Source organism: Botryllus schlosseri, chromosome 15 (assembly GCF_051294905.1).
Source record: "Botryllus schlosseri isolate E-star chromosome 15, Bs_hap1, whole genome shotgun sequence".
Lineage (NCBI taxonomy): Eukaryota > Metazoa > Chordata > Ascidiacea > Stolidobranchia > Styelidae > Botryllus > Botryllus schlosseri.
In genome coordinates this window covers 5704367-5732006 of record NC_137250.1, presented here as the reverse complement: position 1 = coordinate 5732006, position 27640 = coordinate 5704367, and the positions used below count along the sequence as shown (strand labels likewise).

The 27640-nt window shown below is 39.9% G+C and overlaps 1 protein-coding gene across 6 annotated transcripts; it reads right to left on the bottom strand.

Moving 5' to 3' along the window:
- Nucleotides 1-27318, bottom strand: LOC145456657 (receptor-interacting serine/threonine-protein kinase 1-like). Of its 6 annotated transcripts, XR_013920675.1 has the most exons (16): nt 26944-27316; nt 20644-20881; nt 17498-17623; nt 12911-12980; nt 12754-12841; nt 12639-12688; nt 10174-10332; nt 9995-10092; nt 9320-9493; nt 9189-9258; nt 8419-8529; nt 8179-8358; nt 7996-8105; nt 3770-3848; nt 3494-3655; nt 222-359 (listed from the first exon to the last, which is right to left on the bottom strand). XR_013920675.1 is itself a non-coding variant. In XM_080334748.1 (15 exons), exons 1-15 carry the CDS (start codon nt 27156-27158, stop codon nt 132-134), a joined length of 2079 nt encoding a protein of 692 aa, XP_080190874.1. In that variant the 5' UTR covers nt 27159-27309; the 3' UTR covers nt 1-131. The 6 variants fall into 6 exon arrangements, 4 of the variants coding, with proteins under 4 accessions (XP_080190874.1, XP_080190875.1, XP_080190876.1 ...); XM_080334748.1 differs by lacking the exon at nt 3770-3848 and having other exon boundaries at nt 1-359; nt 26944-27309; XM_080334749.1 differs by lacking the exon at nt 3770-3848 and having other exon boundaries at nt 1-359; nt 9338-9493; nt 26944-27309.
- Nucleotides 27319-27640: the final 322 nt, after the last annotated feature.

The window sequence follows — 27640 nt, the reverse complement described above, 5'->3', positions numbered from 1 at the left end:
TGAGTGGGAAGAAATTTATAAAAAACTGCGAAAATTAATGGCGATCACAGAAGCATGATATCGTATAATATGCATTCTGCTTTCCCTCGACATCTCAACCATGTAACTTGCAAGATGCAGTTCTATATAGATCAGCATTCTGTGGGCATTTTGTATTCATCGCAGGGCTTTGGATATATCTTCTGAGAAGACAAGATACGAATCAGCTCCGCTGCCGCCGCCTTCGCCGTGTCCGATCTACTTCCGTGACCATCGTTACATTCCGCTTTTGTTGCCGTGCGAAGGTCATTGCATATTCCAATCAATTTAAAAATATGCAATTTGATGGAACAGGAGAAAATGTGCGTCCCATAGTTCACCTGAAGATATGTCCGAGTATTGGTACTCCAAGTGAGTGATCAATACTCACATGCGTCGCCGATAAGAGGCGGAACAAGTAGCTAGATATCAGTGGTTCTTAACCGGCGTTCTACAGAACACCAGGGTTTCCGCGAGCCAATCTCAATTCATGCATATGATTGGTGAAGACACCGCATTAACGGTTGCAGGCAAAAAACGCGAGGATTTGATACATTGTGAATACATATGATTCATGATGATACTCCCATCTTGGGCATCATTGGTTGCTGAGATTTAGACCCAATCGGTAGTCGAATTATGGCTACGGCGTATGTAATGTCGCACGATGGGACGATTGGGATTTGACATATAAACCAGCCTTCCTGAAATGTATATTATGTATATAGCCAATATTTTAAGCTGGTTCATATTCAAGCAATTGGTACAATTCGACCAACCAATACGATGGCAGTTTACAAGGTGAAGTATCGCATTTCCGAACTGCTATCTAAAAGGGAACAGCAGATTCACAATGGATATTCATTACAATGTTCTCGTTTTGCGTGGAAATCCTATTTTAACGGCCTAACGCTGTTGATGCACAAAATTATTTTGAGCTTCAGCAATCTATAGTTATGTATTGGATGTGTAGATAGATGTGCAATGCAATTTGTGCATTGTGGTCGATTTTTGTTATAAGACTTAGCGAAAATTTGTGGTTGCGCGAAGGCTTACAGATGAGCGTAAGTGTTCCGCGGGTCAACAAAGGTTAAGAACCACTGCTATGGATGTTACTCGCATATGCACGGTGTCACATGTATGTCATATAGCCTATGTCTCATGTATCTTATTTAAAGAGCAATACGAGAATGACGATTTTATACCGTAGACGAGGATGAGGAGTCGCAGTTACAACACCCACGACTGCACAGGTGATCAAGGTATTCATCACTGTTCAGAAGTAACTTCCCTAAAAGTAGACATGGCGAGTTGTAGGTCAGTAAAAAATTGCCTAGTTTTTCTTGAACAACCAAAAGCTGTTAAGACGAAGTTGAAGTTATCATCATTCGAATAAGCTGAGTAGTGGGAGTTTGCAAAACGTAACCGACTACTTCGATAATGTTGAAGTAGGCTACTTCGTTACTGACCAGCTGAGAAATTGCAATATGACTAATATAGTCTAAAAAGTCATGTGACAAACATAGATTGTCATGATGCCGCGATACAGATACATATAATAAGGACGAAATATGAAAAGAAGGCATTGATTGTTTTGGGGTATTCATGGTGTTTGTCGACTACTATGGTCATTTACCGATATACTTCCTATTTTCTGTAACTGCCGACTCGGCCCGCCTCTAGGCTTTTGTAAGACACCGCTGACGCGGATGAGGTGGCGAGGAGGAGCCTAGGTAAACCTCCAACACTTAGGTATCGTAATTCGGAAGTCGACCTCGGTCGGACTCGAACCCGCACCCATTGGCGTTGCAGTCGCGGATTATACCACTGCGCTATCTCGCCACTGCCCTAACAAGTATGCCGGACCCTAATTGTGGAACAGCATCTCGCCGGCTATCCAAAAGTTGTCGAGCATGTCCGCATTCAAGTCGAAATACAAGCAATTTCTTCTAAATGAATACTAGTCAGCCTTAAAAATTACTGGACCACGACCTAACATCGATATCGCCTTCCGCCACATGCCACCTCATTTTGTCGCTTGCCTTTTATATCCTCTGCTTTACTTTTCATTCAGTTTGCATGCCTGTTCTTTACTTCACCACGCCAAGGTGCGTTTCTGATCTCAAAAGACTACTCCAAGTCGTTTCGACACGTTCCTATCATTTCATTGTATCGCAGTTTTGTGGGTGTTTTAAAATTATGAAAATATTAATAAAACTGGAGGACTGACTGACAGAGATCCATCGCTTGGTTTCCATCACAGATTTGAAGATGACTGAAGAGAATGCCAAATCAACGTCAGAGGTATTAATCCCCGAGTCCATAGAAAACAATTGTAAAGCCCGCGATTAATTGCCGGTTATGAAAGGCGAATAACTCACAAGATAAATTATTTATGAAGTTTATAGCAATAGTTTACAACCTCCGCTCCGCAGATAGGTGCCAGGCCGTGGCAAATTGACCGCCGGTCAGGCAAATATAATAAACAGTTATACCTCAATTGAAAAACTCAAAAAGTGTTGTACTTTGCCATTAATTAGAGAACTAAAACGTCAAACTACTACTCGTTTAAGACAAGTTATACGTTAAATCCAAGAACACTTATTGAGAAAATTCGTAAATTCCAACAGTTAAATTTAGCGACCTTTGGCAGTAAGATTGTAAATTTCTCTCGAAACAAGCCGAATGGTCAATATCAAGAGATGGGTTTAACAAGACTTCGCCTTCCAGAGACTTCAATTGAACCACATATTACACGTATAAAGGTAGTAATAAATGAATTCTATTGAATACTTAATTTCAAGTTACATATATTTGTCGTAATTACATTTTGTGTCAATTTTGATGTTCGAAGGTTCACCTCTCCGCAGCATTTTTTGATGTGTTATCGGTCGGCAATGTCAAAAATGTTGAAAACCACTTTGGTAGCTAAGGTCGAGTTGGTTAGAAGAAAGCTAAACACTCATCCATTACATGAAGAGCTTCTTGGAGGTACAGAACTTCAATATACAATTACAATATTCAATTATCTATTACTATATGCCTTTGCTGTGATTGACCATGAATATTTTCACAACATTTACACAACAACCTGAAAATTTATTTCGCGCTTAGTGCGATTTACCTCTTCCTATCAATTTGCTATGTGAAATCTGATAAATAGAAATATGTTGATAATTCCCCCTATTAGGGCCACTAATTCTTAATGAAAGGATGGGTCTCGCAACTGCTAGAAAGGTAATGTGTGGCTAGATGTTTAAACCGGCTTTTCAGTTTACTACTGTACAGTGTACACACTAGGTAGGCCTACTACTTCACATATTTCCAAAGGTATCTATTCGGAATGAAAATGTCATTGGCGTGTAACGGGAAGTGGTGTAAAAGCAACACTTATTTATAGAAACAAAACTTACGTAGTGTTAGTAATTCGCCAACGCCAATTCAAAATTCAATCAACGAATATTTCCGAACTTACCTGAATGGAATGGCCAAACTTTGCATTTTCCAGATCATCGGCGACTTCGCGCCAAGTAACAGAGTGCTCACAATTTTTTCCATATTTGCAACTTGCACACACACAAGATGGTGGACGATCTGACCAATAGCCGCTCTTCAAGCAAGTTATAGCGTTTGCACCCTAAATATTTGTACTTCGTTCGCGACGTATTGAATATAATTCGTCGCTTTTCTTCCTTTATGGAGTTGTGAACTCGGAAGATCGTTGGGACAAAATCAAACCCTTTGTACTTACCTGCATTCAATGTAGATAATTGGTAGTTGATTAGTATAAAACAGGAGTTCTTATACTTTTTAGACCGCGACCCAAGCCTCTAACATCAAAAAGAAAGCAACATTAGTACGATTTTACGATTTTACGGGCATGAATGACCTACAGAACGCACAAACAACAGTGGTAGGCCTACTCAACACAGCTTTATGTAACATCTCTGAAACACCAGATTTGTAATTGGGGTGCATTATGTACCTGTGGGGGTCCCATTTATACTGCATTTGTATTGATGTAGACTCTAATTCCTAGGAAGGGGCTATATGTAATGGCGACCCTTTCGACAATAGAACATACAATAACGCGGGTTTTAGCCAGCCAGCGACGATCAACATTTGAATTTTGGTCAGCGGAGGTATTATCGCCGCTAATCTTTTTAGCACAGCGATTTGCCCAGGTGTATGTTGGCCAAACCGTTATGTTTTCAGGTGTACCGGCGCGGAAGTGGTTGGCCGCGAAATGTCTGCGTATCATAGTCTCGCACCTGCTTGTTTCACACCCACACTCTTGAAAATTCCAACGGTCCCTAATGTAGTTTTCCCTAGTGTAATGCAAAGAACGGCACATTTTCATGATCAATCCATACTGTAGCAACAACATTTCTACGCTGCACAGTTATAATGTGGCATATGAACATTTTCGACATGTGGTGTCCTGCAGCGACTTCACGGATTATTCACACACAGTGCTTTAAAGCAATGCATTTTTGAAATAAAAATGTTTTTACATTCGTAAGTTGTATAATTATTACGCGAAAATTGAGTAAATACTCTCCAAAAACAGGTAGTATGAGCTCACGGACTATTTGAACCCGATATATTCGACGTATACGATATGGAATGGTTAGAACCCTCTCAACCAGACCTGGGCAAAGCGCGGCCCGCGGAGCTATTCTGTGCGGCCTGCAAAAGGTTCCTTTAAATTGAAAATATAAAACCTACTTTTTAATGTTGCTTCGTGGACTAAAACCATTTGATGTATAAACTGAACCGGAAATTCGTTTACTATCAAGCCTGTTAGTTAACATGCCGCGATTACGCAGCCTATACGTACCTCACATGCCTAATCCAGATTCAAAGTAAAATCAAAGTAGCAAATTATGCCGGTATAATTAAAGTCACAAGAATTCACTAAAACTTCTTTGTTTCCAATGTCCCATTACGCATTACACGAGCTGTGTTTCAAATTGTTACGTTATGCGTGTCCCAATCCCTCATTCGTAAAACAAATCAATCAGTGCCCGCGATTTCTATTAGTATATCACCATCCATAAAGATGTAAAAAAAAGAGAATCGAAAGTTGAAATTCAAAGATGGTTCGGATGACTAAATATTTGTTTACTACCCGTCTTTTTAGTAGTTAGTGCCGAGCACGTCGCCGTGTTTAAAGAGTATAATTGAAGTCGGTTATATGACAAAATCACGAAGACATGCACTCGATCAAGGAACGGCGAATTTCGGAATAACTGCGAGCTTGGCTCAACAACAAGGCCATTTCGGAAAGCTGCACACAACCCAGGAACCAGCCATCAAGACAATAAGCTTTATAGTTTCCACAGGACCGTAACTGCGGCACCCCAAACCCTCCAATTGGAGGGGGGCTCGAAGGCCACCCAAAATGACGGGAGGTCACGAAATAACAACATGTATCGAAGCAATTATACCAACGTGCCCTTCCGAATATTTCCAAGACAGCGCCTCACTCAGCTTTAGCGGTAAAACTGAGTACGTGGGCTGAGCAAGGTTAAAAAAAGATAGCAATATGCATGCAATTTCCAATATTATCGACCGACTGAATCATAATCATGGAAAAATTCCGCGCGTTGCGCGGTTAGGTCATAGGACGTTGTCAATTAGTGTATACAAGAAATCTCGCTCAGAAGTAGTGCTAAAAACTTGTCTCCTTATGGGTCCGCTCTGGGGGGAGAAGCCCGAGGAGTTTGGTTTACAACCCTATAGGTGGCCAAAGACCAACGTTGGGGGGATGAAGACGGGCTGTTTCGGCCATCCCAAATACATTTATTGTATTGATAGAAAAACGCGGGTAGGGATTTAAAGAGAGTTCAAAATGTATCATTTTTAACATTGTTTCAAAATATGACGGCAAATCAATATATTTTTGGTAATTAACCGTCACTTTCTCATTCCCCAATACTAAGACATCCTTTAAGCCAAATTTAGTGCAGGTCACTGCTTAAATTTCTGACTCGGCCCGCCAACATATTTTCTCCTTCTCATTTGGCCCGCGGAGAAAATAAATTGCCCACCCCTGCTCCAAACCGTTTTGAGTTCAACAGTTATATAGCGCATAGATATATAGGTCATTGGTACGGAATGCTGGATGTTCTGATGATAATGACCAGAGACCGTAAAAATGCTGCATGGCGATGTTGTCCTGATTAAATATTTGGTTCGTTTATGACATGGGTTGGAAGCCTATTTCGTCAAAGGAGCCATGTTTACCCCATATCTTCAATGTTCAATGTCAAATCAGTATGACGTCACAATTAAAGATTAGTGACGTCATGCCCCCGAAGTATCAAAAACATGTTTTTCGCAAGAGCAACATAATATGAAATTGTTAAGTAATACTCGAGTAAAATGTACTTATCCATGGCAGGCTTGGAAAGAACGAATGATGAAATTTGAAAATTATCCGTGTACATTCAAGTTTGAAAGGTAGTTATCAGTAAGGCCATTTAAAGTCATTAGGTAATTTTTTTCTATGTATCAGTAAGACGTGAAATCAATTTTAACGCGAAAACCGCATCCCTATAATGTATATTAGGAAAGTTATGAAGTCATATAAATTCATACTTCCTCCTAAGGCCATAAATCAGATCCTAGGTTATATAGTCACATTTTTGACTTATAACGTCATATCGTTGTCTACTTTAAATAAAAAGTACCAATTTAGGCGGTGAAAATAAAAGCCTCCCACCACGAAGTAAACAATTTGATTTGCAAAAGTGAAAGCAAGTATCTCCAAGAACATAAGGAGAGCTGCCGATTTCGATTCATGTGACATACCACCACAGCCCATAGTTAGCTACTCGTTGGGGTAGCTGGCTGAATGCTTCTCAATATTATGCCGGGAGACTTCCACAAGTGAAAGAAATAATCAATGTATGGGAAGGTGAAGGAGTTATTGTAAAGAGCGTCAATATTCAGTCAACGATCCAAAGTTGACTAGTCAGTTAAAAGAAATATGTCTATTTTACAACAATATTTCAAACTTAATACTAAAAATGGAAAGTTGTACGTATACAATCAAAGATGCCCATACTGATCTAAATGCCCTTGATTTCAGAAAGATCCGCTTGAGCTCAAAAATTACATGAAGAAGCAATTGGATAAAAACGATGTAAAACAAATTATGCAGCTATAAAGACAAGACATTTCACCAGCGCTTTACGCAAAACGGCGGAAGTGTCAACACACATCAGCGTCTGTGGAGCGCTCATTTTCCTTACTAAACTAATTTTTACGTCCAAATAGTAACTTCAAAGTCTCCAACATTCCGCACTACATGAAACTGTAGTACAACAGTGGTTTGAAATAAAAATGAGTGTGTATTACTGTTATGTTGCGTACGTTTTACTCTTTAGTTCCGCGAGTAACATTGTTCGGATGTAAAAATACACGACTTTCACATAAAGTCATACAAAGTCATATTTTCCAAAAAATTAAGTCATATTATTGATTTTTTTAATCTTTTTTATCCATCTATCTTTTTTTCTTATAAAAATGGCCCTCACACATGGACAAGCTCAGTTATATGTGTCATGTAGGCGAACTGTATGATACAGATAGATCTTGAAACTACTATAGCTATACTCCGAAATACAGCATCAATTTCATTCGGAAAAAATCAAGCCGATTTATCCATAAGCTTGGGGTGTTCCGGAATTAAAAAAATGTTTAAAAGAATGGCTCAAATGTCAAATTGAAATTAGTCCGCTGTTACTAGTTTGAATTTAGCCAGATTTTGTGTACTGCGTTTAATCCATTGTATATTAGGAGACATATTTTTAACATCGCTAATGTACCGTTACGTGCATGTGCAAATTGTGTATGTTGATCATTGTCGTCAGACTAATTGAACTTCCGGAAGAGATGTTCCACACATATCAAATTCGAGATAACAAAAATACAATTTTAACAAATGAAATCCCATTTCGCTCATCATACCTGGATCACGTGGTTTCTATTACAAGAGAAAGAACACTGTGATGATTCATACCGTCGGTTGGTGCATTGTACAGGATTTCCGTATTCTATTCCTGGAAGTTCCTCGCATGCTACGTAAAAAATCTTCCATGATCACTTTGTACAAAAGCATGTCCAGGAGATTCATACGCCAGAACCACTTGCCTTTTATACATAAAGGTTCCGTATTAGTCCATTTAACACCGACGCAAGAGATGGTATCATTGCCCGATATCAAGTATCCGGTGTCGCAAGTGAATTTACACCTTTCAGTATCATTGATGGTCGGGAATGCACATATGACACTGCCATGTTCCGGCTTGTTTAAGGACTGACATTGCCCACCTGCCCATTTGAAATACGTTTTAAGATACTGCGAACGGACAATCAGGAAGAATGCATAACCTTCACTACGAAGTAAAGCGAGAACAATAACAGCACCCACTGCCAAACCACATAACGTAAGACCAACACCAAGCATCACGAATTGTAACGGGCACAGTGGTCTCTCCGTATCTAAAAAGAGGGGATCAGAGCGACCAAATACACAGATCGAAGTATTTTACTTGGATTCCAAGTTTAACAACAGCAATAACAGATACTCTTTACGTGTGAACATATCTCGCATCAGATTTCGCAATGGATAAAAATTTAATCATTAGAGTATATTGCGTTTAAATTCCCTAACATTATCTTTTTCATTTACATCTAATAGGACACACGCACCGATGTCATCGCCCTGGTGCTAATGATATTATACTTGAACAGATTTAATACAATTTAAAAATGCCTCGAATTTCCCTCGAATGTAATTGCAAATATAATGACATAGTAGTGTTTTCCTCATTATAAGTACATAATTACTTTGGTTACAACGTAATTGTTTACGTTTTAACATAATTTCAATTAATCCATATCTGTTTCTCTGCATCTTGATTCGTACAAATAGCAGTAGGTGTGGTATAATAGGATTTCACAGATAAAGGAGCTATCTGCTATGATTTAGCAAACTTTGCGAATGGTCAGAATTAGAATTACGAAAACAATGAGCGCGCAGTAGTATTCAAGGAAGTAAGTTGAAGACAAAAGCATAGAGAACCCAGTAAGGAGCATTGAGAAACCGTCAACTAAACAATATTAAATAAACACCCCGGGACTGAAAAAAATACACCTACAAGCTGGTTCTCTAGGTAGCTCATGCGTCTCGCTTGCTGTGGAAATTCTGTCGTCATCGCCACGTCGAGACTGTAATAACATATGCATCAAAGCGTCATTGTCGAGCAATATTCTTTCACCAGCGCTATACGTCTCTTATGGAGCTTACAGAGGGCCTCTTTATCGTGGTTTCATAACTTGTAAGATGACTCGAGAAAGATGCGCTGGTGGAGATATTTTGACGATGCCTCGTAAGTAGAGATTCACTTGACTGTAAGAGCTCAGTAGTAAGCAACGGCGGTTTTAATCTTTCATTCGAATATACCTGTAATAGGAGAAAATTTGTGTATATATCTTTACTCTTTTATATTTCAGTCATATATACAAACAATTGTCAACTTGGGCCCTCAAAAAAAGGTTTTAAGTGTTTGATGTTGTATATCTGTCTAGTGTCTAGCCTCACTCAATGACGGTCGGTCTTGGTACTTGCTTTAAAAAATAGATATAATATCACTCAACTTACGATATACAAAACTATGGAAGTCACTAAATTTAACCAAGTTATTTGCAAGCATACCGAATGTTTAATTTATTTTTGAGTAATCGAATATAAGTATGCTAGCTATAGCTACGTGCTGCAGTACATCAGTTTATCACGGATCAACCACGTGAATTGAGCAAAGTGCAATCGTCCGTTGTGTTGTTGGAAGCACAATGAAGCCACAGTATTATCATCGTTGCGAACTTTCGAACTTATTTTCCATTCCTATACCGTCACGATCTTAGCATATCTAAGATAGCAAAACAGATAGCCTACATAGCGTACTTGTTGCCTCATCAAGAGAACTTTGGTCGCAGATATAGATGCTTCTTGGTCAAAGTCCGGAAGGCTCGCTTTATAATTGGCAACACGAATTTGGAGTTCTGCAAGATTCGCCTAGTAATATCTATGCATGATTCAATTATTGTAATATCACGAATTTGATATCCGTGTATCACCATCACCTCTAAAAGTTGGCCTGTCCGCTGGCAATCGTGACCAGCATTTCTGCATCATGTTGATGAGATATTTTGAGTAGGATGGCGATATAATTCCGACATCTGGTCGAAAGTCCGACTCCGTAACGTGATGAGCGAATAAGGCGAAGTTCTGCATCAGATCACCTGAGCATTTGATGTTCATTTGATAGTTATCGACTGTATTCCAGAGCTGCCTTATATTAGAATTACGAAGTTGGTGACGATTGATTGCATGACATTTGCAACATTGATTTCAGCCTACCCCACATCTCCAGTTTTCTTGAAGTCTTATGTTACCGTACGTATTTTGGATGGACATCCACACCCACCCCAGGTTTTGAGGCTATAAGGGTGGAAAGAATGTAATGGAATAATAGTTCACGTTCAGCAAATAATTCCTAGTTGCAAGAGATGCATAGATTTGGCATTTATAAAAATTTATCCGGCCCACTGTTCAGTGTTCAGTCGCTTGAATATAATACCAAGCAGTCAGTCTCATGACAACATAATACTCATGCACAAATGCGGCGACTATAGGTAACAAAGGTTGTATACTAGGGATAGCGTGAGCCGCTGAAAGGTTCAGGTTCGTGTGAACGCGAACCTTTTGAAAGGTTCTGTGTGACCGCGAACGTGAACCTATGACGTCATGTGACGTCATAGTGCAAATTCCAATCCTACATTTCAGCAAAGTTATATATTAATACTTAGCGACGACTCAAGCCATATTATGCTGAAGTACATGCTGACTTTTTATCATATCAATATGGATCCCGTACGTCTGCTAGAATATTGCATTAGACAACGATGTATTCTTTATGTCAATTTCATTGGTTTGTTCAATAAGCATCATTGCCTGATTACCTATACACGCAGTGTATGTTGTTCTTGATGTTGTGTGAGTGTGGGTCAAGTACACAACAGAGAGTCACTAAATATTCGCAAACTGAAAGCTGAATATTTCGAGCAAACTTTTGTAACATAGCAAGTAGATTTTTCGAGATTGGCAAGGTGCATGCCCGTTTAGTGTTGATGTTGATTTTTTATGCTGCCAGTCCCGTGCATAGACTTGTCCGAAGTTGAAATGCAAAGAATTGCAGCCAAAGATATTATAACGACGTGAAAAATTGTAATTTATGAAAACGGTTCACAGACAGAACATACCAAGGTTCGTTTGGGAAAGTGAACCTTTGAATTTATAAGGTTCACCTGCAGAACGCGAACTTGAACCTCCCGTTCACACCATTCCTATTGTATCTAGCATTACGATTAGACGTCGTAAATTATTGACTCCTGGGACTGTTTGTTCTCATCCACAATATCAACATGCGTAGCAAATACAAAGAATTATCATTCTGTGTGTGTACTCTCTGGCATAGTAGGTATTCACTATGGACCATTTTGATACGTTTCGCAAGCGCAAAAACCGCTGCAGTGTTCGATATTGTCAATTAATTACATCATGGCCTCCTATATAACTAGACGGGTAGTTCAATTGATGCTCTCAATGTCGTGGTTGGAAAATCTCTACATCTTCCTCTAGCGCGACCCACATCGGAATTTTATTGACATCTCTCGACCCAAACCTGCCATATCGAAGTTAATGCATTTAAGACATTACTATGCTACGTATCTACGGGGATATGTATGAAATAGATAAGATGAAGACATCCACTTGTACGCTACGCAACGCCCGTCTATGAAACATGTTGAACCACAAAAAAGTCATTGATGCAGTGAGGCCAGCGGTTTTCTATTTACAAACCTCCCTCGGGAAAGGTTCTACTGAATAATTGAAATTGACGATTGATTTTGTGAAACCAAGCACTCAAAAAAAACATTGTGACTTCTAGAAGTATTCAGTTCTCCATCCTCATTCCACTCGCTACGGCAATAATTGATGACAAATTGGAAAATGTAACCTTAATATATGTGGTTTAGCATCAGCAATTCCAACACTGACGCTCTCTCCCACGACCGAAACGGGTCTTTTTCAGTCACCCCTACCCGCTAATTAGAGACTTCCAGAAAATCCAAATTTAAGGCCAATACTACTATGACGTCAGACTGACTTTCGTAACACAATGGTCGATACATTTCCAAGATAAGCCATATTGTCGCCACTAATTTTTCTGTTGGCGGTGCTTATTATTGACTATAGTACCCAACACATTGAGCTTTGATATGCACAAATTATCAACGGGAGATCGCGTGAAACTCGAAGAAAAATGTTCGTTGGTGGAAAATCATAAATTGCTATATATTCATATCAAGCGATTGCTCGGGTCTTGCCGCGACCAAAATTTATACTCATCTCAGCCTACGTTTGGGTCGCAACCCATACTTTAAGAGCCCCGGCTCTAGCCGAATTCCTATGAAATTCATGCAAATGATTATAATTATAAGGAGTGACACCAATCGACGCCAACTGAAAAAATACACCTCCAAACCTGGGTAAGGAGAATAATCTGTGAGTATTGCGTACTGGAGAATTCCGAATCTAAAAAGTCGAAAGCTCCATTTAAAATCAATTTATACAAATCGTATTTTTGTCGAAGACATTACGAGTATATATCGGATTTCGTGCTGGGCGTACAGTGAGGATCCTGCAATCTTTCTGGCGCAATGAATCCCAGCGTTCCACCTCTTGCCTCTAAATAATAGGAGAAATGAATTAAATGACACTGCAAAGAACGTGGAGACTTGGAGATCGTTAATGCACCTCTGTGTTTAGCTTCACTTCCTCTTAACCTTGTCAGAGTCGTCATCATACTTAATCCAAAATCGCATATCTGTGACACGAAAATCGAGGTGTGAATAAAAATTATATTTTATCTTCACTTCCTTAATGTTACAAACACCCTCAATACCAGGGGTGACCTGTCTACCCAGGCGAATATACCACCATATGTCACTCCCATTATTGTACATTGCATATTGCAACTCTCAACCCGGATCTGCATGTGGTTGTCTCCCGCATATGCTAGGGCTCCATATAACTTTAAAAATGTGAATAAATACACTAGTCAGCCAAGTCTACTTAAATAAACTGCCAGCAAGAATAATAATCTTGATTTCTTGGTGATAAGGACTTAGCATATAGCGCCCGTTTTTACCTTCTGTCATCCAGTTTTTATTATCTGGTGCCCCAAGTCCAAACACTGATAAATAATTAATTTTGCAATATCATATGCATTTTCAAGATACTGTCATATTCAGATTGATAGTCCATAAAAATATCATTTATGATCCGGACGAATTCTCCATTCAAATATCTTCAATTCTTCACACCATAGCAACACTCTTACATACGCTACCATATTTGATACATTTCCATACTTTGTCAGTTGTCCAATATCTTAGATAATATTCTATTGTTGATGTATGGAAATTCAGCGTTTACATTTTAATTATTTTGGATGAAATTATCCTTTTCAAATCCTTGATGCATTCATTCAATTATCAGCATCTTTTGACTCCTATGTCGGCGATGTAGGTTGCCTAATCAACGAAGACGGAATTTAAATTATATGTGGCATTCTTTCGTAATCACAAAATGGAGCGAGATAGAGTCACGGCATGTCGTGAAATGTAAAACCAGTGTACGAACGCATTGTTATTAGTAATATTATGTTGCAATCGACAATTTTACTTAAACAAAATCTGTATTACTACTAGAATATATCCCAGAATACCATTTTACAAATCTAGAGTAGCTGGGATAGCGGGTCAAATGTCCGATACCCCTGCCCATGCGTCGGTCACATTCATTAGATTCATTAGCCAAAACCAGCGGTATACATTTTTCAATCAGAAAAAAGCTGATTCAATGATGTTACGATGAGTGTTTGGGGCCGATATGGCTTAACATGGATCGGAGAACCTATATATATTTGTGAATTATAATTATGGATATGTCGAAATCGATATACCGTGATGATATTCCGAGCGAGGCGTCGAATAAAATTTTCAAGTTTAACAAGTTCATATAAATATTCATGTAACTGCAACATTTTGATAGTTTATGATTTTACGACCCCTTTTGGTACTTTGCTGAATCTGAGTTACGATAAACGATGTCTAATGCTGGGACGCGGCAGCTATCTTTCGGTTTTAAATTATATAGATTATGAGAATATTTAACGGTAATATGAGTTTCCTTCGTATACGTGTGGCACAACTTTGTTGTCTTCAAAAATATATCGACTAGGTTGGGTGATGAAGTGAGTTTGAGTCAAAATTTGAGATTTGAACGGAGTCGATTTGACAAATCAAAAGTAGGATGTTTGTCATGGTTGCGGGAAAGCTGCCAAAGTATGAAAGTATGGAAAAACTTTTCATACCATACTTGGAAATTTCGTTACCATACCATAGTTCCATGCTATACTATGTCCTGTCCCACGGAAACACACTTCCGTCATAACGAGATAGGGATTGTCGTTTGTTCCCGCAAGCGCGAATATAACGAAGCTTGATGTCGTCAGAACAGTAGTCGTTTTTGTTAGAGTCTTTAGTCTCATAAATGCTACAACATATGTGCGAGAAAAATGTTATGTTGTAAGTCGTATTAGTCTATTAAACTTTGATTACTAGGGTAAGTTTTTGCGACTTTTGCAACTTTTTTTTACAGCTTCCGGTAGCTTCCTAGATACTCGGAATCTATTTACTCTGATATTTTCAGCTGTTTTGAGGGGTTTTAAAGTGCAACTTTTTGCAACTTTTCTCTATTTTTATGCCCATTTTTACTGCCAATTTTATCAAATATTGCCTAAAAATGTTAAGTAGTGATTTAAAAAGCATTCTCTAAACCAGTGGTTCTCAAACTTTTTTAGACACGCTTTATTACAGTGAAAAAGTTGATGCCCTTCTTATCGTCATGTCACAAAATGCAACAAGAATGCTACTGTTGATGAGATAATTCTCAAATAAGAAATTAAGACTATACACAGACCAATAACCATGAATTGGGGTAAATCACGCAGGGCGCGAAAAAATTTAGTTGACCCCAGCTTCGCGCTCTCCTTCAGATTATATCACGCCCTCCAGTTTGAGAACCATTGCTCCAAACAATTTCTAGTATGGTTCTATTCTCTTTGATATACATAGCAAATAGCTTTTGGGTAGCTGATGGGTTAGTTGCATTTCATTGTTATCTGTGACACAATGGCTTGCAAGCAAGAAGTCCAACTACCCCTGCCAAGCACGACCGTGCCGAACAATACGTAAATAGATCGCTTTATTCATTCTGTCGTATACTTAGAGATAGTTTCCCATTTCAAGAACGCCCAGGCAAGACCTTGAAAATTACATTTTCACTGATTCAGCTTTTTCAGGCTAATGATTTTGTTAAAGACGCCAAGAGTGAGTTTTTGTGCAATGTCTTGGGTCAAGTTTGCAGACCTAGGGGGGGTGGCGTGTGGTATTTGATTTGTTTCAGGAGTAGCCTAGGCGAAGGGTTGATTATAGCTATGCTGTATGGCTTTTTAAGGACAAATTATTTCCACATGGCGTCATCTTCTTGCTGTGTACCAGGAAAAATGTAACTTTTATGCGGTTTCACCAGAACGTCGGTGAAATGGGAAAGTAAGAAATCTGACAGCTGTGCAGTAACTAGTTATAAAACTGGACCTTTCGACTTTCGAGCAATGTTCCCTCTAATTTTTCACGACTCTGCGCAAACACGTCAACTTACTGCGCCGGCCCTTGGACAACAGTGCGCAACCAGGCCCACATATAGGGTGATAAGCAGAACATCTGGGGGGCTTCGTCCCCCAGACCCCCCTCGGGCTATGCGCCTTTTGCCGGTACTTAACATAGACATTGGGTGCCCGTTCATGGTTACTTCGTCTAAACGCGCGAAGCGAACAATTTATATAATTCATGATTGAATCGGTCAATATGATCGGGAATTGCATATATATTGCTATCAATTTGGGTATAATGACTTCGTTACATGATGATATTTCGCGACCTCCTATCTGCTATGTCAAAATTAAGATATTGAAATCGCCAAAACGTACTAAACTATAAGACGTAGGCCTACACGATTTCAAATTGGTATTTCTTTACTGGCAAATAATGTTCCCTCGATATGGCATTTGTTTTGTTGTAGGACTCGGATCGCAAGGACAGGAACATTTAGCGCCAGCCGTTAGGCGCATATGGACAATTAAACATATATGTATAATTTAGGCTTACCATATTTTGGAAATCAAAAAAGAGGACACTTTTTTCAGAAATTTGCAGCTTGCAAAACCGGAGTGAAATTCTCAAAATCCGGTTAATTTTTCCCACTTTGTGATCGGTTGACTAAAAAAAAAAAAAAAAAAAGGTCATCTTTTCCGCTCAGAGCTCAAAATAACGTTTTTTACTACACATTGCCAGATGGATGACTAAAAAAAAAGGTCATCTTTTCGCTCAGAGCTAAATTCACCGTTTTTAATATGCGGCATATCACTCGCAATTTACACTAAATCTGCTCTAAATCTCAAAAAAGAGGACAAATCCTCTTAAAAGAGGACGTATGGTAAGCCTAGTATAATTGTACATATAGCCTATCGAAGTTTTCGATTAGCACAAGGGCAGTCCTATTCGGCCAAGCTTCTCTCGCTGCTACGGCAGTTACGGTCCTGAGTAAATCTTACGCAATGTTTATGCCACGCGGAGAAGACTATTCGTTAGTTTCTCGCAGATTAACTTCGAGCTAGACAACTTTGGTAAACCATATATGTTATTTTGCCATTCCCAGAAAATAATGCGCTATTGAAATGATATCAGTATCGCTCACGCGTACGAGACCATACTAAAATAAAAAATCTCTTTCGTGAGGTGCCCGTGATTGCAAATTCTCATTTATTCACGGAGCGCAATATTTACCCTTGCGGGCCGCACTTGTACCTTCGTTTCAGACTTCAGCGATAACACTATTCGCCCCTGGCAATGTTTCCTGTATTTTTTCACGAGTCTGCGCGCCTGCGCGGCCCCTTGGACAACAGTGCACAACGACTAAAAAAACATCACTCCGGATTTTTTGTGCGCAGCTTAGAGGGAACATTGCTTTCGAGTATCTCATAAGCTCATAATTTACCAAAAATTATAAATGCAAATTTATACAGCAACTTTTGGTAAAATTAAGAGCAAGTTTCTTGCAATTTTAGTGCAACAAAAACTTGCCCTTGTAATTACAAATTATATGCAGTTGTTCCACACATATTATCGAAGTAAATCACTTCACAGTAAAGTAGGTATAGCAGTCGCGTGCATCACTTCCTTAGCTACAATAATATAGAATTTAGAGTTGCAATGTTACCTTAACATGTAATTGCTGATCGAGTAACACGTTCTCACCCTTCAAGTCAAGATGAAGAACGGTGAGTTCTTTGCTGGAATACGGAAATATACGTGGGCGGTGCAAATACTCCATTGCGTCGATGACCTAATATTTTAAAATCACGTTTTTATGATCGATTAAAAATAACTATTACCTGCGAAACGTATGACCATGAGAAAACCACATTTCTGCATAAAATAAAAACCCCAAAACAAGGTTTATTAAGACGAGCACCATTTCCAATCTCAAATCTGAGGAGATCATGTATAATACACGCTAAAAGGATTTACTCAAGCCTGACAAAGTCGTTATCTGTCGTTTAATTGATATTATGTTTGATTAAGTTGATGTTTGGAATAGAACTCAAACGTGTCACCAGTCTGTATACATGTTTTAGGGCGGAGATCATTAAGTTAGCTGATCCGGAAGATCGCTTATCGTCTGCTTAAAACTGTTAATCGTGAAGTATAAAGTCGGGTGAAATTACGCGAGATGCCCTGGGTTGTCAATCAAGTAACTGCTGGTGTGTGCGATGTTATCTGCTGCATCATACTGCGAAAACGCATAATTGACTTTTTATTGTCAGGTTAGTGAATTAAACGACAGCCTGCTGATAACATACACTGCGATTGTAACGGGTAGAATTATCATCGTCGTGAAATGAAAGTACGGTAGAGCGACGCAACGATTGTAGCATATATAGATGAGGTTTATTGCAGACATGGGGTAATCGTGATTAGCAATCGTAATCGATTACGACGATTACAGCATTTCCAAGTAATCGTAATCGCAATGGATTACATTCAAAACAAATCCGAAATAATCGTAATCGTAATCGACTACTTCACATATATAATCGATTTGTTTGTGAAACAACGATTACTTTTCATTTGTGCAAGGCCCATGACATGGCATAAACTGAACATTCGTGAACAATGAAGAGTGCGATTTCAAAAGGTTTTAGATAGCAGAAATATCGGATTGTCAAACAACGCCTCTGCTCATTATTGCGTCAAAAGTATTAGCTTGGTTCTTCATTGCGTAACCATCCGAATTATCCGCAAGTAGTATATTGAAATTCGATGTACATGTAGTGCTGTGATTGCAAGATAACTCGCTATGCATTATGTCAGGCTATCAATTCACTGCAGATGCCACTACCTCGCAGCAGGATAATAATCCCCCCTATGCCTAGTTTCGAATAGTAACGTATGTACTATGTATCAGTGACGTGCGGTGAGGTTCATGGTTGGTGAGGCACGGACCCCCTCCCCCCCACACACACACACTCACACACGCACGCACACAAACACGCACGCACGTAAAGTATACCTGATAAAGAGACCTAAAATGTGAATAACAATAGCAACGGGTATAGAAGAGAATTTTCTTTGCACACTGATAGCCGTTGCAATTCTACATTCTACAATACATGTAGGACTGGCGACTAGAGGTCGACCGATTATAGACATGGCCGATTATCGAGGCCGATATTTAGAGCTTTCCCGATCATCGATATCGGCCTATGAAGGCCTATGCAGGCCTATGAAGGCCTATGAAGCTCATGACAGATCTAAGTATGGAGCATCGTTAAAATCAATAGATACCAATAGCGGCTTTTACGTAAAAAAAAAAAACACAGACAGTTGACACCTTGTAAAGTTGTAATATGATGAGTAGCATACAAAATGAATTGCTGTTCTAATAATCTTTTTTTTGTCATTTGCTGTTGGTCTTAGATGCAATACCTCCTAAACGAGATGAGCTTCATTCACACTGCTTCAAGGTAACGGTGTTCTCTCTGTGTGCTACCCTTGCTAGTTCCTTCTTCTGCTTGCCAGTACAATCTTAGATTCATTTTTCTTTCATTCTGTTTCAGAGATACAACTAGTGATATTCTGGTGCATAACTGTTCTCAGCGGAGCTTTACAATGTGTACGTTTGGGATTCTTCGACAATGTTATTGAATAGCCTAACTCTACCGATATGGATGTTTCGGATACTTGACGAGATTCTACGGAGTATGTCGGAGTCTGGCATTGAGCTCTTCGGAGTTGGAGGGACTTTTCCTCTGAGACTGAAGTTGTCGGAGGGATTCGGAGTCTCGAAAAGCACCATCCGCTCATCACTAGTTGCCGCAATTGCGCGGTAAGTTTATGGATAGGAGAGAGCATGTCACCGTTTCTTTATTGTGCGCGGCTTTGAGAGAATAGATAATGAAAGCGCTACCGGGGCAAACCCCGGCTAGGCATTCACAAAGCGAAAACACAGAATATAATTCGATTTTCGCAAAGACTTCGCTATGTATGGGCATTTCCAAGCGAAATTACAAGAAGAATCCGGGTTTCGCTGTGATTTGGGTATATATTGATTGCTGAGCGTCTATATATTGTAAATAATTGTTATTGAACAGAATTTTAAGTAAGTCATTGCCTCAATTGCCTTATATGACTATAGACGCCACTGCCGATACGGGTCTGGTTTTGTTGATTACCAAGTACCGATAGTGCTTACATCAAAATGCGTTTTCGCAATTAGGATTCAAGTTCTAAAATAATAAACCGGACTGAAATGGCCTCAAATCATTTTATTTCAATGACGAAACAGGTATAGACACCGAAACAAGCGAACAACCGCGTAAACTACAGCGGTGCCATAGAGACCACAACCAGTAACTGCTGAGACCGCGCTCGCGACTCGCGACTAAGTTGAAAATTTTCGACTTTGTGGCAGAGTTGCGCAACCCTGTTGGCACGTTGCGAGTTGCCAGCAACTCCATTGCACATTGCCTAGTCGCAGATATGGGCGATTCTCACGTTTTATCGGGTCGCGAGCGCAGTGCATGTGCATTGAGCTTCATCATTGATTGGGTGTGGTAACTGGTAATCCTGCAATTCAGAAGCCGCAAGACTCTCTTACAGATACGATATCTAGTCGCCAATCTGAGCTAATTAATTTGGGATCTTACGATCACGGTATAGTAGCCTACTGCCGATACCTACCTTCGATGACACCAGTTGGTACACCATGGAAGTGGACATACTCTCATGCCCAGGCAATAATGACCTACCTACACACGTCAAATTTACAACAGGAAATCACAAGAAATTGTTCGAAAAACTGACCTCCGCTATAATTCTTGTTTTGAGTGGCGCTACAATGGATACAAATATATCGTGTTCTGTTGGTTCCGGCATCATGTCCAAAAGGCTTCCGAAAAAGTCCGTGTACGAGCCGTATGGGAAATACTCCAAAACTAATCCGTACACACATTCCATTTCGACGATTCCGTAAGTTCGCACGATGTTAATGTGGTCCACTGCGCGCAGGATATTCACTTCTGTTTCAAGAAGACGCAAGTCCCTGAAATATTGCAGGCGTATATTGCGTCAACCTTGAAATAGCCTACACTATTGTTAATGTAAACGTCCAAGAGTGACATAATCTTCTTACTTGCCTAAATATATATATAATGGTATAGGCTTGAAGACCTGATATGACCGAAGTCACATTGCTGGAATCACCCAATTAAATCGAATTCTACCCCTTTGATTGTTAGCGGATTTTGCACCTTTACTTGGATCAGCTTTCGTTGACCAAAAGAAGAATTTCCCATATTTTGCTGCATTTTATCTTGTATAATATAGCAATCGCGGCTTTAAGACTGCAGCTCACTTAATGACAATACCATCCACAACGTGGTCGCATCAAAATTCATACTAACTATTCTTATGTTTTTGTGCAATCTATATTTTGCACTGAATATCTGCCTGCATGAAGTATTGTTGACCGCCATAACATGGGGTTGAAAGTAGAGATGGTGTGAACGTGAGGTTCACGTGCGCGTTCTGTATGTGAACCTCAGAAATTTAGAGGTTCACGTTCAGAAACGAACCTTGGTAGGTTCTGCACTGAGAACCTTTTCCATATATTTCAATTTACAGTTCATTATAACATGTTTGGTTGAAGATTATTGCATTTCAACTGCGGGCCACTATATGCATGGCGCTGGCAGCATATAAAAAGAAATCCTAACTAACCAAGCATGCACCTTGACAATCTCAAAAATTTCACTTGCTTTGTTACAAAAGTTTGCTCGAATATAGTGTCTCTGCTGTGAGCTTGACCCGCAATCACACAACATCAAGAGCGAAATACACTACATGTAGGTAGTCGCCGAATGATGCTTATTCAACCAATCAATGAAGTTGATATCGTTGTCTGATATAAAATATCTAGCAGGCGTACGGTATCAATCTTGATTTCATGTGTTTATTGTATCATAAAAACTAAATCCGTGCGATTGGGGTGTAGGGTACTGCTGTATAACTTGTTAATGTGGTAATATCGGTAGTAAGCATAGAAACCCGTTTTACACGGTGCTCAATATCAACGTAGCAATACTCATACGCCGAATACATTGTCCGGTCTGGCCTAGACCGCTGAGGCGTAAGCTTATATTCCCTTGCAAGTCCTCGTCGAAATTGTTGGCAAAGGGACGGAAGATATTGATTTTATGGGATTAATACACCATTTGATTGTCCCAATTGATGCATTTGGCGACGTTTAGAACGCCAATATGCACTTCAGCATTGTAACATGGGGTCCGAGTCGTCGCTACTCGCTAAGTATATAGGCTATCACTTCACTGAAATGTAGGGTTGGGATTAGCGATATGACGTCACGTGACGTCATGAGTTTCACGTTCGCGTTTACACAGAGCCTTCCAAAAAGGTTCGCGTTCACACGAACCTGAACCTTTCAGAGGTTCACACCATCCCTAGTTGAAAGCATTTTGAAATCACATCCAGTATGGCGGTGGGTAAAGTCAGGTCACATCGCTTTTGCTTTCGACAAGATATATTGAGACACGAATATCTTCCGCGAAATCACCTTCTATAGTCTAGTGGGTGAAATACCGACCTCGGAGATACAACGAAGTTAGTCAAGTGCTGCATTCTGTAGTGATGTAGCCAGAATAACCCTGAACGTCCATATTCCAAGCTATTAGCTAGAATACAGTGTGCATGGCTGTTATTTACATGCCGTAGGCCAATATGGGTGCCTGACTGAAAAACTACTCCAACTCGTTTCGGCACCATCATATCTTTTCAATTTCTCTCAATCTGGTGGTGTTTTGATTTGATTAATTTTAATTAAACGTCGATGATGATGATGAGCTAACAAAACAGATGTAGTGTGGCATTGTCTCGTTCAAACCAAATGCAACTCAAGCTCTAGCAGCAACGCGTATGAAGATAGAAAGGAAATCCATGTCAAAATACATGCATCCTCATGAAAAACTGCAAATTTAATTACCATATCAAAGTGAATGTGCCCCACTCTAACAATGTTTGTCGAAGTAGGCTATATCCATCTCACAATATCTTGCCTAATAGATCGTGCTTACGAAAAGTTACATAATATTATGGCATAAGACGATGTCAGTAAGAATGACTTTCATTTAAGACTGCATTCCATCGCGGTAGTGTTGGTACTTGGTAGCTCGCGTAAAGGTACGTGTATGTTTGAATAATGAGCTTCGGCGAGAAACGTTGGCAGTTTCCTGGTTTCGCAATGCATCGCATTTGTGTCAGTGATGAGCATCGGAGCGGAGTCGGAGTGTATCCGGAGCGGAGTTTTGCCAATTTTGTGATACTCGGAGTGGAGTCGGAGTTTACTACAGATATTTTTCCGGAGTTTTACGGAGTGTTGTAAGTTTTGCCCCCGATATCTTTCGATAACTCTGACCAGAAAACACTATTGATTACAGACCAAAACACAGACAGTTGACGCCTTGTAAAGTTGTAATATGACGGGTAACATGCAAAAATGATTGTCAAGTGCATAAAAATCAGCCATCTGCACTGCAATTGGGGACTGGAGAGTAACCTAGTGATCTAGCAAGGCATTTTCGCATCATTTGCTCCCTGTCTTGAGATGCAGTCTTTGAATCCACAGCTGAATGTCACCATATTATGAGATAAGATCTCCAGAATTTTCCACGTTGCTGTCATTGCAGTCTTCTATAGTCACATTCCTCCTTGCGTATTTGTTTCGTGACTGATTTTCATGCTACCCCAGCAATTGTGCGAAACATTTACAATCAGCGACATACAGCGGGGGTTCCCTATGGTACAACCTTTAGCTACCCTGATTCTTCCAGCAAGTTCATGATCATAACGGAATATATCCCATTATCCTGATGACATTCAACGTAGTAATAGGTCCATTTTGTGAAAATGTATTCCCAACGTTGGTATCAGTTGAGACAAGATAATATCCGATACCACTTTTGTGATAACTTTTCGCAACTTTCATCGTACTTGCACTTTGCAGTGACAGATATCGATAATAAGTGTTACATCAATATTACTTTGATATCTGTGAGAAATATACATACAACAAGCAAGTTTCTGGATTGAAACAATAATAACTTATGCGATGTGTTATAATGATTTAATGACCTTGCGACGAATTTTCGCTAGTAAGATCCGCTCACAAAGGCATACCAGCATCTAAGCCCGCTTCAAAGATTTCAACAATACATAAATCACTAAGGTAAGCTGATCTTACCCTGTAAAAACAAAACATTCCGAATTTCTGAACAGCCAGACTAAATAACTACAAACCTCTGCTTTGCTCTGCTCGCAGCTCGCATCAACTACGCTTCCTTCAATACTGATTGACGTAATCAGTCATCCAGAACTCTTCTGAATTTTCGTCATGTAATGTTTGGTTTGATTGAGAAATGACTTTGATGTGATAAGAAAAATCAGCACCGCAATCAAGTTTCTGCTGCTGGTCTGTCTTAAACTCCAAATATCATGTAGCAGCTTTAAAAAAGTTAGAAGTCATTAGTCATTTAGTCAACTCCAAGGAGCGTCGATCGGTGCGTCAGTGATGCATCATGTCTGTTTAGTGCAGCTCCATCAACTGTTTCGTGGCGATGCGGAACTTAATTTACTGAAAACTGTGATGTGATCGTCGATTTTAGTGGTGTTAGTGGTAGTTAGTTCGAACTGACTGGTTTTCCTTCGTCGTTTTAATATAATGGCTGAAGCACCGTCGACGCTAAGTGGGTTACCACAAAGACGCAAAAAAAATAGTGACGCGTGGAAGGAGTTCACTCTGATGCTGCATGATAATAATGGCCAGTATACTAGGTTTGCAAGATGTCAAAATTGCAATGTTCAGCGGAAGCATCACAAGTTGACAAGCGCACAAGTACAACACACGCGCGTCTACGTCGTCCAAATATCATATATGATCGACCGAAAAGATCATCGCTCTATCAAATATGCTGGACCTGATGTGTGGAACAGTATCCCGCCGGCCATCCGGCAGTCGACGAGCATGTCCACATTCAAGTCGAAATACAAGCAATTATTACTAAATAGATACAGTCCATCCTCAAGATTACCGGACCACGACTGACCTATCGATCTCGCTTCCATGACATGCCGCCCTATTTCTTGTCGCTTCCTTTTTCTATACTATCTTCTTTACTTTCATTCAGTGTGCATGCCTCCTCTTTACATCGCCTATAGGCCAAGATGGGTGTCCGATTCCATAGACAACTCCTAGTCGCTTCGACATCTTCCTTTCTTTTCATTGTATCGCATTTTTTGTGGTGTATTGAACTGATAAAATTGCTAATAAACCAATGATGATGATGATGGTACGTCGCATCTTCGAAGACATATCGAAGCGTGTAAGAAGAATGGATCGCAGTTGAAGAAAGTTCCTTTCTTTCTTCCAACAAAAAGTAAGCGAGAAATCAAAGGAGAAGGTTTGCCGTGGCGTTGTTTCCTTTGTATCCCATGATATGAGACCACTGAGCTCTGTTGAGGGGAATGCATGGCAAAGTGAGTGCAGAAGACGTTTTACCATCCAGATTTACGGTGAAACATAATTTGGAGAAGGAGGCTTCATCTTTGAAGCAGAAGCTGTCAGAGGAACTAAGAGTCGTCGTCGTCGTCGTCGTCGTATGGGCTGGCTGGCATCACCACAGATCTGTGGACCGATCTAAAGGGTCGCAGTTTTATTAGCTTGACTGTCCATTTTGTCGGAGAGAACTTGACTCTCAGAATTAATGTTGCGACTGTTCGTCAATTCACGGATACTAAAAATACTGGTCTGAATATCAGACAGGCTATCGAAAACATCAATTGGGATTCTTCGACAATGTTTTTGAATAACTACCTCGACCGATATGGATGTTTCGAAGACTGGACAATATTCTTCGGGTTATATCGGAGTCTGGGATTGAGAACGTCGGAGTCGGAGGGACTTTGCCTCAGAGACCAAAGTTGTCGGAGGGACTCGGAGTCTCGAAAAGCAGACTCCGCTCATCACTGATTTGTGTACGGTATTTTGAAACGATGAAAATATACTAAACGAATTAATGAACGGCTGCATACGACAGCAATGCATTATGGGGCCATGTTTATTAAACTAGCCCCAAATATACCTCGAATGTGTTCGGCATCTGTCAGAATAATAAACATTACACTATAACAAGTATATAGTTAAAATACCCTCTGGCTGATGCAGAGCCCATCGGTCAAGGTAAATTTTGATGCGAATTCGATACTACACAGCCTAGAGACGTAGCCGGTGTTTGTTCGGTAGTAATGGCCATTTGTATCTAAATTTATCGAACATGTTGCGTAATATTTCATCAGCAGAGATGCATGGTGTGAACAATGCAATTTTTAGGCTTACTGGCGTTCTCCCGTGCCAACAGCCTGTAGTGATTCTCCATAATTACTCAAGCGCTGTTCCCACAGTACTACGGCATAGTGGTTCATCGTAATGGAGTGATAGAATCCACATTTTATGGTATTATTATTTTTCAGATAATTACAGCAAGGATAATAAGAGAACCGCAATAACCAAAGAGCGCGACTGATTAATTGATGACGTCATCACTGATTTGTGTACGGTATTTTGAAACGATGCAAATATACTTAACGAATTAATGAACGGCTGCATACGACAGCAATGCATTATGGGGCCATGTTTATTAAACTATCCCCAAAATATGCCTCGAATGTGTTCGGCATCTGTCAGAATAATAAACATTACACTATAACAAGACTTATAAGTAGCGGTCGGACTTTATTTATGAGGTGCTTCTATGCAACACGTTTATGTATATTGAGAGAAACGAAATGGTAACATCCCGATACGTATATTATACTTACGCAGACCTAAGCAGTGTGCAAGTGTCCATGCACAATTGCACATATCACTGATGAGAAGATTCGAAAAATTCAAATACTGACGTAAATCATCCGAACACGCGACACATCGTTGGTATATGCAAAGCGGTACTCACTTACGACCCAAGCTCACTGCTCAGTTATATCGACACTCCGGCGTACACCTAATGTTCAGCTTTACTCATAGTCATCCGTTACCTGTTAGATACGTATCTGGGGCATATTGTTTTAACCGCTACGTCGCACGGAACTCCGTCTTCTTCGGTACGGTATAAGGATATGGTTGACATCCCTCCGCTCGCAATGTCTTTCACGAATGTCATGTTCTCAGATACGTCCAAAGTCATTCTTTGGTCTGCTCTGCTTTCAAGTGCACAAGAAAGTACCGGGTCGCTGAGTTGTTGAAAAGACATATTCCACAACTGACTACCGTAGCCCTTATTACCAATGCAAATTATAAACACGCTCTCACTAAACGATTCAATCAATGTTGGTATTATCGAAGCTGCTTTGATCGTCGGGCATGTTGCTGTTTTACAAAAAGCAATGTTTGCAAACGCGTCGTCTTGTGATCAAGTTGCAACATTGGCATGACTCGATCGAGCAATAGTCAACTATGGAACGTCGCCAACATTTCCTAGGCACGCTGCACGTATGATCCGAACGTAAGCAAATACAGGGAATATGACTAAATGTCTGCGAGGCTACGACAATGAATCACCACATTTGACGAGGGAAGCATCATCGGACTATTCGATTCGTTAAACTACGGTAGTTGGACCGGGGGTCGCCAACTCAAAACGGGTCACGGGCCACTTTTCAAAATACGTCGAGGTCGCGGGCCGCATGACTACAATATCTAGAGTTTAAAAAAATAGGCATTAACGTAGTTTAA